At 31.7% G+C, this 22,006-nt stretch overlaps 1 protein-coding gene across 5 annotated transcripts; it reads right to left on the reverse strand.

Moving 5' to 3' along the window:
* Positions 1–875: 875 nt before the first annotated feature.
* On the reverse strand, positions 876–21,436 carry LOC110998248 (ubinuclein-1). 5 transcript variants are annotated; one of them, XM_045633418.1, is made up of 17 exons: positions 21,169–21,436; positions 19,570–19,671; positions 19,264–19,371; positions 18,736–18,867; positions 17,753–17,887; positions 16,950–17,034; positions 16,314–16,410; positions 15,455–15,589; positions 14,984–15,114; positions 13,864–14,092; positions 12,387–12,467; positions 11,057–11,275; positions 9,512–10,103; positions 7,834–7,891; positions 6,850–6,913; positions 3,534–3,578; positions 876–2,940 (listed from the first exon to the last, which is right to left on the reverse strand). In XM_045633418.1, exons 1-16 carry the CDS (start codon positions 21,325–21,327, stop codon positions 3,545–3,547), a joined length of 2,361 nt encoding a protein of 786 aa, XP_045489374.1. In that variant the 5' UTR covers positions 21,328–21,436; the 3' UTR covers positions 876–2,940; positions 3,534–3,544. The 5 variants fall into 5 exon arrangements, with proteins under 5 accessions (XP_045489374.1, XP_045489373.1, XP_045489377.1 ...); XM_045633417.1 differs by having other exon boundaries at positions 3,534–3,583; XM_045633421.1 differs by lacking the exon at positions 21,169–21,436 and adding an exon at positions 20,355–20,416 and having other exon boundaries at positions 3,534–3,583.
* Between the last annotated feature and the right edge of the window lie 570 nt (positions 21,437–22,006).

Consider the following 22,006-nt stretch of genomic DNA (forward strand, 5'->3'; position numbering starts at 1 on the left):
TACTTTGCCATTTATGTTCACCTTACATTCACTACCCTTTCTGGATCTTATCCCGGTCTCCTCGTTTATAATTTCCCAATTAGTCTTTATCTTATCAGAGCTGTTGTTTATTTTAAGACTGAAAGCTGTGTTTTGCCTTAGCGATTTTACATTATTGCTTTTTTTTTGAGAATGTCCTAACATGAGTTTTAAATTCTTCACTGTCATTATACTGTTTTTCATCATACAATTTCAGCCTTTTTTTTGTGTAGCTCCGGAGTTGCCCAGTCACAAAAGGTTAGCTTTCTCCGAGACCAAAAAGTCTTTGGAGTGAAGACATTTTTGAATTCACCAATAAATGATTCAAAGAATGTGTTATATAAATTATTAGGGCATTGGTTGCTACGCAAAACTGGCATATTAAATATCAATTTTTTCCTAAATTTGTCTAACCGATCATCTGTATCGGAATTGTACATATTGTGTATTATAGTGGTTGTCTGGAAGAAATCGCCAATCGGAAGGCTGCCAGTTGCTTTTCATTAAACTATGCAACGAAGTGTTAATATATAATAAATAATTATTGTCTTTCTTGGATCTAGTATCATGCAAGTATTTGAAATTCAAACAATTGACCAGAGTGGTCAGATGTAAGTTTGTTGATAATACAGGCGTTGAGAGGAACTCTAACAAGTATATTACTATAGATATTGTCAATACATGTTGCCGTGGTGGCATTTACCCTAGTAGGCACAATAACTAACTCTTAAGATTTCTACATATAATAAGAGTTACCACTTACCAGGCATGAACCATACCGTTCACAACATTAGACTTGTCAACGCCCCTTTTACATCGGAGGTGAAATAGGCTTTGGGTACAATAAAACAATCAAGTCATTATAAATATTTATTCATACATTGGACATAATTTGGAATTTATAAATGTACACGAAAACATTTGATTGCAAAAATAATTTTGCCCTTTCCATCTCTAGACTAGTGTCCAACTTATAACGATTACGACAAGGACGGCTATACCTTTATAAGCTATAGCTATCCTTGTCCACAATACGAATAGAAGGAGACAACAGAGTCGGATAATTCATAGATTTTTTTATATATACTCTTTTCAGGGGGTTGCGGAGAGAAATAATTTAGTAGGGCTAAACTATTATACAATAAGCATTATCAACTATTTATATATTTGACTATCTGATAGCAAACATTTACAAGATCGTCTACTTGTCACATTGGCCACGTTAATCTGTCAACTGTCAAAAGTGCCATTCAGTCACAACATCGTTTTTACAGAAAAAAAGAATAAGGAAAGCCAAAATCCGACTATCAACTTCATACTGACGACAACGTTGACATATCGAAACTGTTTAATATCTGCCATAGACTAGAAATATAGATTCAATTCATTGTTCAGACTGCAGTACAGTACAAGTGTATTTAATATTTGATTATTAAATTGTTTTATTAATTATAAAAAAATCATTATGCATTCCCTCTTGTTAAGCCATTCAGGGCAAGTAGATTTCCATCTTTCATCGTGGCCAAAGACACATTCTAATCACAATCTAAGTCACTACAATATTTGTACAATTTGAATCCAATTTAACTTTTTCTCATCCAATATTTAATTTTGCTTAAATGTGTTCACAAAGAATTTTCATATATGACATGAAAAACATGGAACGTAGTTTAAACAAACGAAGAAATATCTCTAGACTCAAGTTGAGGGGATCAAAGGGTTTGTGATATGGATGTGATTTTCCATTACCGCTGTATCTGGGAATACATCAGGTAGATACCCCATGTAAACACATTTAAATAAATCAAATCCATTAAAATTAGTAAAATTCGTTCAATACAAATTGGAATAATACTCATTAAATGATTACAACAATGGCAGTGTTTAGGCCACTAATTACTGAACATATATGCTGTAACGATACGAAAAAATATTTTTGAATTTCTTAACATTTCTTGATTTTTAAATATGATGGAACAGCCTATAGACTAACTTAAATGTCTCTTGTGATAAATGACACAAAAAGATCATACATTAAAAAATAAATTTAAGTTTTTATGATTGGCAACCACATTTCTATAGGCAGTCCTTGTTGATTATCATGAGTCATGACTATATCATATAGTGTATAATATACAAACCAAGCAAAAACCAAAATTCGATATTTTTTTTAGTTTCGTCATTGATTTATAAGATTGCCAAAGTTCAACGATAAGTCTGATAAAAAAATTCTTACTAACACTTCAAATTAGTGGCGAAAATAAATTTATTAATAATCTAAAAATAATAGCAACTTGTATCGATAGACTGCCAATTTCGGTTTTTTGGTCCTTCAAGCCGGAAACCACTGTACTAACGGAATTTTTAATACTTCAGTGCCTCTACAGCATCGAGAAAGTTTTCTAAAATATTTGTCCCATGTCATTTTGACCAAGGAGTTAAAGTATATAAAAAAAAAACACTAAAATAAAATCGTCACTTCATAATTACTTTGATATAGGAACTTAATTATATATTTTCGCCAAAACTTACATTGAATTACACAATCAAATATATTTTAAATGAAAACACTAGTAAGATTTTATTCTTAAAGGTCTTTAGAGATAGCAACAACTGAGCAGAGAAATTCAACATTTTTATTACAAATAATTATACTGTTAGTGAAATCAAAAATAGATCTTAAAGAGAAATTAACAGGGATTGAGGAAAGCGTAACGTCATGATTTTTCTTCTGAAAACCATCGAAAATTAGGGTAAACAAATCTGGGCTGGGTAAACACTTCAGTGTTCAATGCTTGGTTTGACCCAAGTTACATTCCATAGTCATCGAACAGAAGTGTATATATGTTCCTGAAATCTTACGCGAGCAGTTCACGCATTATACATAATTAAGACTATATGTTATATCCTCACGTAGTCAACCTGTAAAAAAATAAATTATAGTTTAAAAGGTGTTGAAATTTTTGTAATTTTTTTTTCATTGGCATAAATCAAACACGTTCATATTATGTGTTATCTGTCATTTGTGACAGTTGACTTATAACTCCTATATTAATTCCGATTAGTTAAAAACAACTTAAACAAGTTATTTCAAGTATTACAAAACCAAAATAATTAAGAAGAAAACTTGTTCACGCAACACAAAAAAGGGAAAAATTTTTGACATAAGCTAACAAATAAACAAACAAAATCATTGATATGCGCACGCGTCCTTGATCATGAACCGAATTAGCCAAGTTCAAGGTTACTAAAGCAAAATTTACAAACACATTTTCAGTCAGTTTTTTCTTATTAATGCATTTTTATTTACAAATACAAATTACTAATAATGATTAAAAAGATATTTACTAATCTCTCTTGTCAATTGTCAAACTGACAATTGTTAGGCGGGAATTTCAGTTTTAAATTCATTGAATAATAATAAAATTAAGTCAAATTGTGTTTTACATTTGACAAGTCAAGTTGGCTATTCGACCCAAAAGACTTATATTCTCGTCGCGAAAAAAAAAACTTACCATTAACAGTGTTACATCCATCTATTTCTTTGAAAGAAGTTCGTTCTGCGCTGAAACAAATTACATTTCTATAGAAACCCATTACAGTACAGACGTTATTTATAAATACGTTTAAGCAAACACACAAAAATACACTAAATTCTCATTTTAAATGGATGAACATGAAACGACATTCATAGAGTATAGAGAGTACTGAATCAATCGAATCGAAATCGAAAACAAAACAATCGGTACTCAGAGTCGTTGAAGTGTTGTTTGAGCCAAATTAATAACTACGCTAAAGTTAATAAGATCTAAACAATTTTTTATGGACCCTTAAATAAAAAATATTAGTCCTTAAAATGTTTTCTCTTAGATCTTAAAATTTGAAACATTAGCGCATTTAATCAACGAATCCGACTACCTGTACACGCCCGGTTCCAATAAACAAAAACCAGTCGTAATTTCTATATCTCTGAACATCTAGTTTGTTTTTTAAAGCAAATAGCGAAAGCTATATAGTAAACATTATTTTATACATTGTTTTTTTAACGTAACACGCTTTCTTTTAAATTTTAACCCACAAAACTTGTTTGTGGTATAAATGTCGCAGCCAACTAGCTTAATCAGCCGTTTAACCAACGGTCTGAAAGATATTCAGCCGTAGCATTTGTTAAAACATTTAATAAACTGGCTGGCTAATACTTAGGGATTCGTACGATGGAGTCAGTTAGTTCAACGACTAGGCTATTAATTGAACGGCTGATTAAGCTAGTTGGCTGCGACATATATGTATGTGAGAGGAACCCGACACAGGTATTTCACTACTTAAAAGGGTTCCCAAATCTTACACATTATAATAAAAACATTTTTTATAATATATAAGCGAAGGAATTTATTTGTACAGATTTTTTTTGTTAAAAAGCCGGCTCCACACTCCCGGTTTATTTAATTGATACGTCTACGACAAAAATGGACGTGATTGCAGTGACTGTTATGTGCCTTGCATGTATATCCCTAATATAAATTTATTTTTTCTATCTTAGTTGTCCTCTAAAACTCACTATTATCTTTTTTTAAATTTTTCCTTAATCCATCCCATTTTTGGATTCCAGACGGATTGGTTACATTTGATAGAATTTAATAGAAATGTCGCAGTAAAAGTCGCAAGGTACTCTTGTTAGGAAGGGAGCCTAGCAATGTTTACGAAACTCAAACATTTCGTTAACTCACTTGTCGGATAGAACTTTAGCAACTTGATTGAATATCTTTAATTAATTATATCTAGAGATCCAATTAACTCTCTAATTTGTTTTAAATATTGTTTGATGATTTGCTTTTTTAAAAGAGTACCGAGAGTTTTTTACGCCGGCTGTCTCTCTCGGCCTACACCCTCTGTCTTCTTTGCCGATGAGTAGGGATGCCTACAGGTTCAAATTTATTGATGTGGACTAAGTGATACCTTGATGATCTTATGTTCCAAAATAAACGTATTTTTTTTATTTTTTTTTACCGTCCACTTATGTCGCCTCGAAGAGAATGTGGATTTGTCTGACATTTAAATTAGACGAACCCATTTGGTCAGGTTATTTTATACGGGCCTGAAGTATAATAAAAATCTCAACATTAAATTCGACTTAGGGTCCTTCAAGAAAAGAGGGTACCAATTCTTAAAAGGCCGGCAACGCACTCGCGAGCCCTCTGGCATTGAGAGTGTCCATGGGCGGCGGTATCACTTAACATCAGGTGAGCCTCCTGCCCGTTTGCCCCCTGTTCTATAAAAAAAGAACATTATCATTAAATATTTGAGTTTCATTGGCCGACTTTTCAAAGACGTATGTCAAGTTCTAATATAACATTCGGGAGTATATAAACGATTATGAATCTGATTAGTGTTTTATGCGTGAAAATTAATAGTTTTGGAAGCGTAAAAAAATTCAAAATGTGTCGTGAGCGCAAATATTTCTTCGATAGCATATGAATCTGTTAAGATTTTGTTTATGGATATGTTTTCTAATATTAAGTAGACAAGATGTTTTGGCATATTTGGCAAGCATCTTAAGACTTTTTTTTTGCTTACCTAAATCAAAATCATATAAATCAATGTTTAGGCAATGATAATTTTATATTAAATATTTGTAATAAAATACACGGTCTGTTTGAATATATAACGTAAATAACTGCAAAACTTTTAAAAAAGTTTAATAGTAAAAAAAATATTTTTATATTAGCTTATAAATTCCAACCAAAGTTATAGTAACTGATTAAAACAAATTTTTATGAGACTCACAATGACTCCTATATGTGCCTTTTTGCTTAGCAAGAATTTTTTAATATATTTATAATAATTTTCATTGTAAGTGATAATCTTAAGCTATGTCTCGAACCTCCGGCTCGAAGGACCAAAAATGGTTTCTCGGGGTGGTTTAATAAAGTGATTAACTACGTACAACAAAAGAATTGAAAAAAATAATAATTTTAATTGCTAAATGAATGTAATGTTGAAGAGAATGCTGTGGGGGGGTAACTCTGATTTAGGAAATCGCCACGCTATAAAACCAAGAAAGCCTCAGTGAGATAAATATGCAGCCTTGGCTCGTACAATGGTGTACACCAAGGAGCAACACCCGAGCTCTCTTTCTTTCCTGCTAAACTTATATATTCCACTTCGGTAGAATATTTTGTGCACTGTGAGCTGGCACAATATCGCAGCAAGTAGTCAGGGCAATATTTCTGGATTTCAAGCCGAGTGTAAATACAGTAAACCCCGGTAGACCCGGACCGCGTTATATGAAATCGCGCTGTAGGAGTTTTGTAAACCTTTTTAAGAATTTAGTAAAGTTATTTAGTTTAATGTCAACACAATTGAAAGGTAAAATTATTTATAAATTCCACACCACAGTTATATGGGCACCGCGTTTAAGGTGGGTTTACTGTATTAACTTTGAATTACCCCATACCCCAGCTCTTAAAGAAATTAGGCAATGATTAGGTAATAGCAATTGTCCGTCACCACTTTATTACTCCGTATACAAAATCTTAACATGTGCAACCATATCCGTACGTGGAATTACATTAGGTCTCGTCCGCCTAACCACTTAGGTTCTTTGATTTAAAATTATACATATTTTGGGAATTTAAACGGAATTATTTGAAATGATTGAGTTGTCTTAGGTATGTCAAACTAAAAGTTTTTTTTGACAGTTTTGTGTTTAATAATCCAGTTTTTTCGGGTCGTTATTTTATATGTATGCTTCTAGCACTTGACATAGTCTGAGTAGTCGTTGAATAGCCAAGTGGTTAGGCGTCCGAGACCGCGTGCTCAAGCGAAACTTACAATTTATTTTTATTTTCCGAATCGAATACAGTCCCGTTGAATTGCTTGGAAGACTCGTTCTTGGCTGAATCATATATTACATAGTTATTTAAATTACACATAGGGATAGTGCGGATCAAAAAGTGCCTTATTTTTTTTATTATCTGTCTATCATTTAAAATATTTTATCATGCCAATGTTAAAAAAAATAAATGTCTTAAAAAATCTTCTTTAGAATATCTTCGTTCGTTCTATAAGATACAGAACTAAAATTCCTACTAAATTTAGTTTGTGATATTTTAATGCAAATCATAAATCAATCAATCATAATAAATCATCAAACAAATTTGGAGTTAGCTATTCTTATCGCCTATAAATACTAATAAGACATAACTATCAAATTATGAAAATCGATCAAGCCGTTTCGAAGTAATAGACAAGTATTTACATACGTATTGAGAAAAATATTTCCATCTCTTTTCAACACACACGGGAAGAGAGAGACAAGTAGTTTAGTTGTGTGCATTTAGAATATTCAGGTATTTTTTTTGCCTTGGTAATAATTTCTTAAGAGATTCAGATAATCCAAAGGAGTTTATTAACATTAATAACATTGTTTTTTTATTCCATGAATAAATATACATCATACATAATTGTCAAGTGGAATACACAATAGTAAAATCATTGAGAATACTATTTATATATATATAATAGTAGTATTATATATATATTTATATATGAATATCCTGTATATAACTGCATTATATATACATACATATAACATATACAGTTAGCCTAAGTTTTGGAAGACAAACACTTCTTTGGATTTTTTGAACTCGGTAAAAATTAACAAATGTTAATTCACAATTAAAATCTATTACAACAAATACATTAATTTCTTACACAAATTCTTATTTACAATTGTAAAACAATTTTTAATTTTGCCAAACTTATTTTTTAATTTATAATTCATACATTTTTTAAAAATAGTTTTATTCAACTCACCATTTGTTATCACACCACCAAAGGAATTGAAGTTTACTTTTTTCTGCTCTTGTGAATTCTGAAAATTATTATTAAAATCAGAAATGAAACGGATAGCAGTTTGGCCGTAAACTGTAACATTACATACAACTTAGTCCAGTACATAATAGCCTTCATATAGTAAAATCAGTTGCAGGCAGCTCATAATCATGAGTTTTAGACATAGACATAGACATATTATTTATTACAAACAATAAATAAATAATATAAATAGTTTTGACCCTTTACTGATACCAATGATGTTCCTCTACAACTGATTTACAAATCAATTGGCGCACAGGTGATTGAAACACACAAACTCAACTGAAGGTTGCGAAAGCCAGTAGGCTCCTACTTTAATTTTTTTTAATGTACCAATAAAACAAATTAAGCAAAGGTTTAAACAATTCTGAACCTTTACTAACAAACAATTTTGTGGATAAGTATAGTATATTTTATTAAAACAGGATCGATATTCAAAGTGTTACATCCGGGACAATCATGTTGGTAAAGAGAAATGCTTAAATCAGATGTCAATGTCAGATAGATTAGTGAGTTTAGTTTAGTATTAGTTAAACTACCCCACATACCGATTCTTTATAGGCAAATAGCTTGGAAGAAGTTTTGGAGAACAAATCAATTTGGAAGACATGCTGGTTTCTTAGGAACACCTAACAACAGAGGGGCCTGGACAACAACATACATTTCTGAAAGGATCCAAAGTAGATCTCTAAAAAATGAATTTATTAAATAAATAACTCTTCATTACCATATTTTACAAAATCATACATATAAAAACAAAATAAAAGCAGGCTATATAAGGTTACTAGCGACCCGCCCCGGCTTCGCACGGGTGCAATGATGATACTAAATATACTACAGAAAATCTGTGAATGTTGTATATAAAAATATGGGTTATCCATAAGAGATAGACATATACCATCATGGACTTTTCTGTAGACCTTTTCAATGTGTACAATACTTAGTACATTATTTTGATAAAACTCGTAGGGTTCAGCCTGCGTTTGTAATGTAAGCAGAAAAAATTAATTATTTACGACATCACATTAGAAACCTCAAAAATAACAGTACTTCTCCACTATTTAATGGATGTTATTATACATATAAACCTTCCTCTTGAATCTATCTTTAAAAAAAAACCGCATCAAAATCCGTTGCGTAATTTCAAAGATTTAAGCATACAAAGGGACATAGGGACAGAGAAAGCGACTTTGTTTTATAATATGTAATGATTATTAGGCGGCAATGCGTGGCCCTATCGCTAACAAGTGATTTCTTCCAGGTAACCCTTATATGGCCTTATCAGTTAGATGTGGTTGGAATTGGGTAATATGCTTTCAAGTATGTGGGCTAAATTTCAAAGTATGTTAATCCAGAATATTTTCAGAAACTTAGTAACTTGTAACAATACAAACTGAATACATATACATTTCAATAATTAACATTTTCCTTTAAAACATTACTTTGGTTAAATATGTACTAAAAACAGTTTCTCTACTATATTAATAATAAAATCTACATATATCTGGTTCATATTTAAGTATACAAGTATTAAGAGTCAAATACCTAAGGGTCAACGGTCTCAACAATAGGTCATCCCATCGATTATTATTATTAATATAAGAAATCAACAAATTACCTCCATCTCCTGCAAATCCTTCATGAGCAACTCAAACTCTTGCTTGGTAAACTCCACACCTTTCACTTTATCCGAAGGCACTTTGTCACTTTCACTAACACTACACTTCTCTTCGGTCACTTTGTCCTCGATCACCTCTATATCACTACTGCTGTCGTCCCGAGCCTCGCCCAGGGGATCCACATCGGAGACGATCAGCACTTCCTTCTTCTTCTTCTCCGGCGGTCTCTTGTCCGGTTTCGCAAAGTTCACGGGTATTAAAATCGGATGCGGGATATTGTTCTCCAGCGTCTTCATGCTCTCTATCTGTTTCTGGGTGACCTCGTCCTTCTTGACCATGTCGTTGAGGGCGGCGGGAGACTTCACCCGAATGAGGGCTTCCTTCTTCTTCGCGCTCGACGATTCCTTTTTGTCATTGACCTGAACCGGGACCGCCTTCCTCTCCGGTTTCTCTATGGGTTTGATTGTGGTCGTGACTGTGAGCGAGCTAGGGAACTGAATGGGCTCACTGAACATCTGAACCGGTTGGGACTGAGATGTGGAACTGAACGTCTGGCGTTTCAGGTCCGTCGCTTTGATGTCCTTGTTCAGGCTGAAACCGAATTGTTATTTATAATTATGTATAACAAAACAAATAGCAGCTTTGATCCCCGGCTGTAAACGGTGAAGGACCTACAGAGTCAGCATGTGTCAGGCACAGGAGACTGATCACTTCTTGCCAATTAGATTGACAACTTGAGAAACCTAAGACTTAAAAGGATAATGATTCTAAGAAAATAAACAATTCATAAATATTTATTTAAACAAAATACTAAATATTATTGACATGTATAACACAATACATAGTCAAAAGAAGTTATTTCAAGTATGTAATTTGCATATTGTTCCCACGAGTATGTAAGTGCCTGCTTCTGCTGATAGAGGACAAATCTTTGTTTTTAATTTATTTTATTATTCTTTATTACTCAAGATGTCAAATGGAACATGGTGTAATGGATGCAGCTCCTTACTAACATTGTATAAAAAAACTTGGCTATTAAAAAGAGTGGCAGAGATTGCCAGTTCTTCTCTTCCGTGCTACACCGTTGATTTGAACACTAGCAGTAAAAATAAAATTAAAAGCACTTAATGTATATGTATATCTTATATCTTTAAACGAGCAATTCTTGTGTATATATATATATAATTGGAATCTCGGGATCGGCTCCAACAATTTTCATGAAATTTAGTATACGGGGGGTTTCGGTGGCGATAAATCGATCTAGCTAAGAATGAATGATTAAAAATAACAAAAAGGTGGTGTTTGAGTAGTCCCAATTTAAACTGAAAAATGTATCTTCCTGACATCTATCGGCGAATAATAATACTATTTTTTTTAAATTGCTAAAGCTATTCCAGCATAATATATATTCTATATAGTTCATATTTCATTATTTTATTAGTATGTAATTCGTACTTAAGTATAACTTCCAAAAAACACAATTTATAAAAAAAAATTAACATACATATAGTTATCTATATGAATAAATGATTTGAATGACTCACTCGGCCTGCCGCAACAGAGTGGGCATCCTGACGAATCCCGCCGGGAAGAGAGGCAGAGCGCGTTTGGCCAGGAGCGAGGCCGCCTCGGCCGGGCTGCCCGCGAGCTGGCCCAGCCTCCCCAGAAGGGCCCGGCTCATGGGGCACCAGGGGAAGCGGCGCTTGGGGAGACGTTTGTCCACGTGGGGCACGCCCTCGGCCGACGCTATTTGGAGCTTTTTCCTGAAATTGATAAGCCAATCAAATGTTAATAAATCAACTTCTACCTTATTTGTATTTTAAAAAAAATACGTTTATTTTGGAACATAAGATCATCTAGGTATCACTTATTCCACGTCAATCAATTCGAACCTGTAGCCATCCCTACTCATCGGCAAAGAAGACAGAGGGTGTAGGCCGAGAGAGACAGCCGGCGTAAAAAACTATCGGTACTCTTTTAAAAAAGCAAATCATGAAGCAACAATTATTTTAAAACAAATATAGCAAATTAATTAGAAGTAGCCTGCCCAGCACTAGTCCCAGGCCCTTTTATCAACTAGATAATCAATAACTTTATTTCATAGGTTATTTGCTAAAACCAAATTTTGCCTATAAATTAGTGGCTGCTAATATTTTTAATGAAATTATTTTTTATACATTTTTGAATAAATTACATAGTTTATTTATTTATAAAATATCGTTTGTTATATAAAGATTTTAATAAAGAGTGCCGTTGATCATCTGACCGCACTTATTTGCAGCCAAGTGTAAACAATTATTAAATATTATATATTAATTTATTAATTATAATATATTGAATCAATTTTTTATATAATATGTATATGGTTACCTCATTAAATCTAGCGGCAAATGAAGGTTATCGGCGAGAATAGAATATAACGATTGCGGTACATAGATATATATTCTTCTTATTATAAATAGTACCTATGTGCTCGGTATTTTTATAAATTGTGTTTTTTGGAAATTATATTACGAATTACATACTAATAAAATGATGAAATATGAATAGTATTTTTTGATCTATTTTTTGAAAAGAAACATCATCATTCCTAGCTAGATCGATTTATCACCCCTGAAGAAACCCCCCATATACTAAATTTCATGAAAATAGTTGGAGCCGATTCCAAGATTCCAATTAGGTTTATATATGACAATTACAATAACAATCCTGATTATATATATATAATGTTCCAGTATATATCAAAATCTACTGAACCGAATTCAATTAAACATAAAAAATATCTGATTGAAATAATATCAATAGGACTTAGTTTTGAATAAATTTGTATACACTCACGCTAAAAATGTTTATAACCAAAATAAAGATAAATACCTTTCTTCCTGAACGCGTTCACATTCCGCATTATACGTGGCTATCATGTCCGGCTTCCTTTCGTCTATGAGCGCTTTTAATCTGAAATTTAATATGTTTATATAATACTAATATAATATATGGTAGACATCCCTACTCATTGGCAAAGACAGAGGGTGTTGGCCGAGAGAAAAAGCCGGCGTAAAAAATCTTTTGGTACTCTTTTAGACGCAATATCGAGAAAGTTGTGGATGAAGACGCATCAAATTTAATATATAACTATCGGATCCGACAGACGTTGTCCTGTCTACACGTCTTTAATTTCAAAATTTCAATTTTTAATAAGCCATTTTGATGAAAATTATTATTCAAATGTTATGACAATATCTAACGATCCAGCACATGGTCACACAGGATATAACACAATGATAACAAAACTTTTTTTTAATTTCGGGACAGACTAAAATTAAAATTCGAATATTATTTAAAATTTGACACTGCGATGGTAGCGCCGTCTGTCGGATCCAATGTAAAACATTCCAAAATCAACAACAACTAATAAATTGAAAATTAATTAAAAAAACACTGTCCAGCGGACAAAATTATGAATCTAAACCATTCCCCTTGAACACACACAAAAAATTTCGTCAAAATCGGTCCAGTCGCTTAGGAGGAGTTCAGTCACATACACACGCACACAAGAAATATATATATTAAGATAAAACAAAAGGTTAAATAATTCAAAATATAGTAATACAAATATTAAAGTTCTAGTAAGATACTTTAACGGTTAACTGTTTATATAGACATATTATTTATTATAAAGAAACGACAAAAAAAACAATAATCATAGAGAAAAAATTAAATAAAAGATAATGAGAGGTATATGATTTCTTTTTCCTTTTCCCATTCGATTCGTTTCAAATGTGTAATTAAGTAATTGGCCCTGACTCAGCATTATGCTGAGGAGCAGAATGTTCCACCTGCATTCTGTCAGAGACCGGCTACTTTGCGCTTCAGTCGCAAAGTAAAATATATTTACACTTAGTCAGAAATTATAATAAAAATAGTGAAATGTCTAATTAACTTGTATTCGTTGTTATTGAATATTCATTTACATTTGAATTAAATATTTTAAACTGTTTAGTACTGTAAAGGATTTTTCGCTTTTTACAACAAAATATATTTTAGTAAAAATTGACCACGGGAATATATTATAATATATTCCCGTGGTCAATAAAAGGAAAGGGCGGGGCAGGGAAAATAACCGACCACAAGATGTCAAAGTCTGGTGTAAAAATTGACCACGGGCATATATTTTACTACAATATATTGTTTTGTTGTAAAAACAGCAAATTCTTTATAGTATTAACAAATTTAATTCAAATTCCGCAAATAGTTTAATATAGCCTTTGTATATTATATCAATATTATGTAATACATAATTTTATTAAAATATAAAAAAAATAAACAATAAATGAATAAAAATTAACTTCACCTGCGCAACGTCTCTACAATCTCGGCCTCCTTCTCTTCAGGTGAGAGTCGGCTGAAGTCTTCTGTAAGAGTTCTGTCTTCCGCTTTTCTCTTCACGGCAACACTGACTCTGGAGACGGTCACTGCGGCTGGGGCTGTGGCTGTGGCTGGAGTTGGAGCTGGAGTTGGAGCTGGGGTCGGGGCTGGAGTTGTAACGGGCTGGGCTGAACTGGATTGGCTCTGGTTGGAAGCTGGAATTTTAGAAAATGGTATAAATAATATATTTGGTAAGTATAACCCAGATTAAAAAAAATATATCATTTAAGTTTTTTGTATAATTATTACATGATTAAAAAAAACTATTCTTTAGAATCAAGTTAAAAATCACTTGAAAACTTGAGAGTTTTTAAAGGTTTAGTAAATAAATCAGTGACGCTACAACCTTTAGGTCTTGGCCTCAGATTTCTGAATCTGTTTCATGATCATTTTTAAATCTAATAGGCAAGTAGGTCGACAGCCTCCAGTGCCTGACACACTTTTTGGGTCTAAGACATGTCGGTTTCCTCACCATGTTTTCCTTCACCGTTCAAGCAAATGTTAACTGGGCACATAGAGGTTTTATTTGGCACCACTGTTATGTCAAAAATGACAGCTGTCAGAATTCTACAGAATTCACAATCAGAGTATAGGTTTATTTACACTGTGATCTGACTCTGAGTGCTCAACCAATCCAGTACGCACACACACACAGTCAATAAATAATGACTGAAATCGATGGATTACATAAATCTAGATTTTATGTCAAAATGTTCAATATTTATTTCTTCCATATTTTTATACTGACTGTCTGAAACGTTTTTTAGAATGTTTTGACCAAACTAATGAAATAAAATTAAAAAAAAACACTACCTCATGAATTGTTTTTTTATGAAACTTTAAATTTCAAATAAAAAGAAGTAGCATAAATAATGATTTAATTGCATCCATAAGGAGGGATGCAACGGGCGTCTTTATCGCTAACCAGCTCTTCTCTCTCTTCCAGGCAACCCTGACAACCTTAAACATATCTCAGAAGGCCTAATTACCAAGCAATTATGACCCCGTGAAGATCTTTCATATTTATATGATAGGGTAGAGCTCACCTTGGCCGGAGAGTTTCCTGGTCCGCTGCAAGAGGGCTGCCCGTGAGCAGCCGAGCAGCCCCCCTGCCGCGCTCCAGGCCTCGCGGCGCACGCGGCTCGTAGCTCCGCACTTGTTCAGGCTCTGCTCCAGTCTGAGGGTATTTCATCAAATTTAATCATACATTTTTACTTATAAAGTACTTTAACTACTTATTTTTTTCTACTATTTTGATTCTATTTTTGATAATATCTCTATTATTTTTTTAGTATTTCTATTTTTTTTAATATCTCTATATTTTTGTTAATATTTCTATTTATTTTTTTAAATCTCAATATTTTTGTTAATATCTCTTATATATTTTTGATAATATCTCTATATTTTTTAAATATCTGTGTAATTTTAAAATATTTCATGATTTTTTAATATTTCTTATTTTATTTAAATACTTCTATATTCTTTTAATATTTCTTATTTTATACTAAGTCAGTCACCTCAATATACACTGATCAGTCTTGCCCTTCAGGTCCTTCCCGGGATTATCCTTCTCTCGACTCAGCAACTGAACCTTCTCCAACGCTTCACTCACAATTTGTGGCAATTTCACTTCGAACTTCGCCTCCGTTTCCCTGAAAATAAACAACAATTTGTTTTTACAGGGCATGTGAGGCGGTGTGATTTAAAGAGATTTTTTATTGTTCTATTCTCTCTTGAAGGCAGATTAATGATTTTGAAACATTACAATTAATTTGATACTGTATTTTAATTGTGATGATGTAAAGATAAGATAATATAATTGACTATGACGATGACTCATAATAATCTAACGTATATAACTACTATGTAAAATTATACCCTTAAATTATGTATGACAAAAGTTTTCTTGTATGTTTCTTGTAAATAAATTAATAAAGTTCCTTAATTTCAAATTTTTCATTTTCAAATAAATATTTTTCATTTTTTTCAACTAATTTAAGGAAATTAACGCGAGGAACATCACTTCAGATGTTATTAAAAACAAGAAAAAGAAGCCTAACGATTAAATCGTTGTATTTTTTAGATAAGAATTATTACAAATATTGGTGTCTAACTAACTCTGCTCTGTCATTTTTCTAAATGTAAGATTTAATAACTTGTCTTGTTATTCATAATTATTAATCATAATTATTACTTGTCTACGGCATCCTTTACATAATTTATAAGTGTGTCATAATGAATAAAACCAATGAATAAACAAAGGTAGAAAATAAGAACATGAACAGAAGTACATACATGTCTGAAAGGATAATAAATATATTTATGTAAATAAATAAATAGATAAATAAATAAAATAAAAGAGAAAAAATTTAATACCTGGAGCTATCCGATGTGATGAGATTTTCAGAACTTGGTGCAGGCTTTGAAGTCAGAGAGTCTGATTGTGAAGTACTTGAACCTTCAGGACATGCCTCTGTTAACAAAGTTTACAAATATTATACTGACTCCATATTTACCTATTCCATTACATAGGGGATATGTATTAATAGATAAACAACCATATCTAGAAAACTACTGAAATATTTTATGGATAAATCAAATCAAATATCATTTATTTATGTAGGTAACATAAGGTACGCGCGAACATCAAAAAAATAAAAGAACGGAAGAGAAGAATTGGCAATAAACTCTCCGCCACTCTTTTTAATCTCCAAGTTTTTTCTTTTACACAACGTTTGTAAGGGAGCAGCAACTATTACACCAGTTTCCATGTGACATCTTGGGTAATAAAGAATAATAAAATAAATTAAAAACAAAGCACGCACTTACATACTCGTGGGAACAACACGCAAATACGTAGTAGAAACAAAAAGAAGATATTGCTTAGTATACAATAAAGTCGTGGACAAACACACATTAACTTAGACGCATATATATATATAAGCCCATGCAAATAACACAAATTTCAAAAAATTAAAAAATAACCAATAATATATTATAAAAGAATTTTACCATCTGAAGTTTGTTTCCCCGAGGTGGGTGCTGTTGTGTCAGACTGACTGACAATTGATTTCTTCTTTTCAGTCTTTTTTACTTTCTGTAATGTAGATATCAAATGCTCTATTACTGGATATTTATGTATTAGCAAAATCATGTATGATGTATCATCTTAAGTGATCAATAATATTTTTAATAATTCCAACAGAAAATTCTATATGAAATAAGTATAAGTACTTGAACATAAATATAAATTAAAAAAAAGAAGCTTTTTTTAAAAGGTCTTTAAAAGTTTAAAACAAAAGAAATACAATATAAAATAATATTATTGTAATTGCTGTTCTTTCCACCGGAAGGTTAAGTAAATACATTACATATAAACACTACAATTAATATGAAAATAATTAACTTAAGATAATTTAGAGACATTAATTGTTAATATGTATTATATACATACATAAGAGACTGATTCAAAAAAAAAAAATTGAGTTAATATATCTAAAAAGCTTCTTTATTAGACAATAAAAAAACCTCCTTAAAAAAAACCCCTCCTTTCCCATTTAAAATGCATTAATAAAAACGTTAAAAAAATATTTTTTTCAAATTTCCCTTTTTGGCGTCTTGTAGGAAATTAAATTCTCAACAAAAAATAAATAAATTTATATATATAATATTAATATTTTACTCATGTATTACAGACATATTCTAGAATGAATATTACAGAATTTTTTTTTTAATGGAATTTGACAGTTCTTTAGATTATGACTTGACAAAGGAATAAATACAACTTTGCCGTGCAAAGTTAAGTAAGAACTTACTTTCTTTCGGTGTTCGGTTTTGTGTGAGTCTGTGGTTCCATTTGGAACCGTTTTATTTTCCTTCACATCTTGACTGTCCGAGTTAGTTGAACTGTCTGACGATTCCTCCTCACTACTGCTTGAAGAAAGTCGTCTCTGCAATTGTTTTACATATTTATTAAAGACTTATAAAACTTTTGCATCCTATTATGATTTAAATACATAACAAAAAGAAACGATTTGTATTACTACAAATAAATTCTAATATTGCCTAATTCTCAATAGAATTATATGATATAATTTAATATCTTTAACTAACAATAATATAATACAGAAAATTCTGAGATGCAAAGTTTCTTTTTTCAGCAATCATCCTCTTGGCTTTTATCAGATTTCATTTGAGGGGGTTGACGTGTTTCTGATGCCTCGACAATGGCAATTCCCAAATACATATTTATGGACTTCAGCATTTTGTGTTAACCATGGTGCTTTGTTTCCACATAGTGTTTTGTTTTGTAGCCGCTGCAGGATTTTGTACAAACCTGTATCCCATAGAAGCATATTGGTTTTATTATAGTTTTGTAGATGAGAAGTTTATTTTCCAAACTGAGTGCAGCATTTCTACCTAATAGCCAGTTCATGCTATGAAGCCTACTAATAGCATGCTCCTTCTTAGCTTTTATGTGGTCTTGCCAAGTCAAGCCTTTGCCAAGGTGCATGCCCAAATCTTTGACCGTAGTCCGTTTTCAGCTCCCTCCAGAGTCACCGGAGAGCACTCTTCTCTTCTTAGTGTGAATGTGACATGAACTGATTTAGCTGGGCTTGCCTGTATCCTCCACTTCTTTAACCATAATCCTATTTTGTCCAGACATTCTGTAGTTTAGAGGATGCCATGTTAAGAGTATTATTATAGGAAAGGATTACAGTGTCATCTGCATAGGTTGCAATCACAACATCTATTCAATGTGTAACCAGGCTGCTAAAGTAGTAAATTATAAACCTACCTTATTCCGTCTGACATCACCATCAGAGTTTGGGGTTTGATTCTCTGGGACAGTCTTGAACTCCAATGACCCACTGTTTATGTAAAACCCTCCATATAGTGTGTCACATTCTGGTGGAATCATCTCGTCATACTGGAATTTAGAATATCTAATAACAATAGTGCAGGAGAACTTTGTTCTTATATTTTGATAATACTTTTAAAAACTTCATAGTCTATATTTCCACAACTATACAATAATAAAACTGCTTATATATAATTAAATGATTGATAATATATTTTATTTATGGGATTATATTTGTAGATTTTAGACTATTTTATTTATATGACAATTGAAGAGAATTTAAGGGACAATGTCTGGAGAACACATTGAGTGAAACTAGATATCTGTTCTATAACTACTGAGCTATGGGACTTCCGAGAACCAATATCATTAAAACTACAGATCTCACTTATGATATCATACATTTTAATATGTTTAAATAAACAAGTTATAGATAACACAAATAAAAAATGATAAGACACTTACTCCGTGTGTATTATCAATGAAGGAATCATTCTCATCATAACCTGCACCAATGTCAGCAAACTCTTCATATTTTGATCTGCCTTTTCTTCCATATGTGCTATTTCCACCCTAAAAAGTAATTTATCCAGGCTAGAATGTATGCAAATTACCAATGTTAAGTCTACTACTGACTATATACATTAAACCATAAATTTTTATAAATGGCAAGTTTGTTCATTGATAACTTTGAATTTTAGATTTCAGTTAAAACATCCAAATTGGTTTACTATATATGTATATAAATAAAACATTTTTTCAGCAACTCACATATTTTTGTTCAAATTTCCTTGCCACTCTTTCCACATCATCATCATTATCTGAGAATGGGTCCAGCCCAGCAGTCTTTCCATTTTCTATTCTTTTCTTTTTCTGTAAAAAAATATAAACAAACAAATTTCAAGGTCATATTTAAATAATTGACATAAAAATCTACTACGAAAATACAAATTATTTAACTCATCAAACATGATCCAGCTATACTATATATAATAATAATAATAATTTATTTATTTTATCATTATTATTATTTTTTAATATATGTATATGTTTTAAAAAGTCTCAAAGCTAAACAAGTATTAAAATAATTTTCCGCGCTTTACCTAAAACAGTAAAAACACTTTTAAAATTTAAAATCCACTATAAAGTTTAATCACGACAGTAGTCGTTTTCGTTTTGATAATCATAATATTACATTCTAAAACATAATATTAAATTAAATTAACAATCATTATTAAGCATAAACAGTTTGATCATTATAACGTCATTACTCTTTTTAATCTCAGACAATGAGCTGAACACAAATCACAACTATAATCTATTCGTAAGCGCTCTATTTACAATCGGAACAAAAAATAACCTTACCGCGTTCACAAAGAAAGATGCAAATATACATAATATACCTGAATACTAAATATAACACACACACAGGCGCAAAACGGACCGTATCACATAACCTAACCGTTATTTACCCCAATCGATTGACAAAAACAGAGCTTGAGACGAGCGAGATTGCAAAACGCGAAAATCCTATACATAAATAGATCTATACCAACCTGCAAGTTTTGCAAACTCGTGCCAACATTACAAATCTCGCAGTACATAAGTTATCATGTACATAATATACGTATACATAAACTTCATGATAATAAAAAAAAATCCAAAGGACAAATTCTTTTAATTCTTGTATATTATTATCAAATTACCTAATGTAAATACATTCTACGTCACTGAACAAACGATATCTTACATTTTATATTTATTATATCAAATCGCATATAATTACGGTAATTACTTTATCATGATACCCGTTTCCTATTAATAACGAAAATAAAATATTAGAAAGTAACCTTACCCATGCATTTGCCGGAAATAACACTGCAATAGGCGGGTTAACTTAGGTCATACGAATAGACTACTTTCGCTGCAATTCCTGTCACAATAAGCCACGACTGTCATACCCAAACATGCAAATTGCTTCTGTTATATCAATGTATTTAAATAACATTAATTATATTAGAAGAAAACAACGATAAAGTTGAGACCAATTGGATCAAAACATTGCCCTCACAAGTTGATGTCCTAGGTTGACAACGATCATCAAAGATTGTTGCAAACATGGCGACCGATATCTGGGCTTTTTCTACAGCTCGTGAACGCAAAATCATGTAACAAACCTAATACGAAACCCATGTAACGTAAGCAAAAATTATTCTAAGGCAAATTTACACTTCGGTTTGCGGACCTGTCTCTAGCCGCCAAACACCTTATTTACACCGGTTTTAACTCTCCACAAGCTTCCTTATGTTACAAAGAGCTGAAAAACCAGTATGGTTGCGTAAAATACTATGATTTTCTGTGATAACTTACTGCTGCTGCTATGACTAGTTCCTTGTAATTCAGCTCAGGATATTTACTTTCGTTGCTTTCGTCCAGATTTATAGCTAATCTCACTGTTTTATTCACATTATTCTTTACACTTTTTGTAGCACCCACTGTTATAATAGTAGCACGTTTAGGGTCCGACATTTTCCAACAAATTCACGCTTAAAATGATTTTTTTCAAAGCATGACACGGCCTGCATTTTCAAACTGTGTACCACATTGCCACCATGTTGGAATACATTGTTTGGGTTGTGAGCGCCACGGCAAAACTAAGTAACTTGGTTACAATTTCGTATCATGGTCACAAGATGGCATTCATTTTGTCATTGAATATCTCTAGATGGCACAAGCATAGAATATTATTTATGGAAATTATAGCTATTCTTATATGTAATAATTAAGTAAATAAGTTTAGTAATTTTAGTGAATATATTTATCCAAGTAAAGTTCTTAGTTTTGATCTGATATGTCGTATTTTTATAAATTCCATAAGCCTATTATACACATTAATAAAAGTACATAGTATATGCATGAGATGTCACTATCTCCAGTTTTTATCACATGATATTTCAGAGACATACTGCTTTATCGACGAACGGAAAGGTTCTTCATACTTTTGTTTTGTAATTTGACGTTTGAATTGAACTGTAGCGCCAAATTGCGAATTATTAATATTATAATAATTATATTATATAAAACATCCAATCACTTATTCAAACAAAAAGTAAAATGTTTAGTTTAAAGTTATAATACTTATAAAAACATTTGAAATACGAACATTACAAATAGTAATTGATTGGAGAAAATGTATTAGATACCGTTT

This window comes from Pieris rapae, chromosome 23, assembly GCF_905147795.1.
Source record: "Pieris rapae chromosome 23, ilPieRapa1.1, whole genome shotgun sequence".
In the NCBI taxonomy this organism is placed as follows: domain Eukaryota; kingdom Metazoa; phylum Arthropoda; class Insecta; order Lepidoptera; family Pieridae; genus Pieris; species Pieris rapae.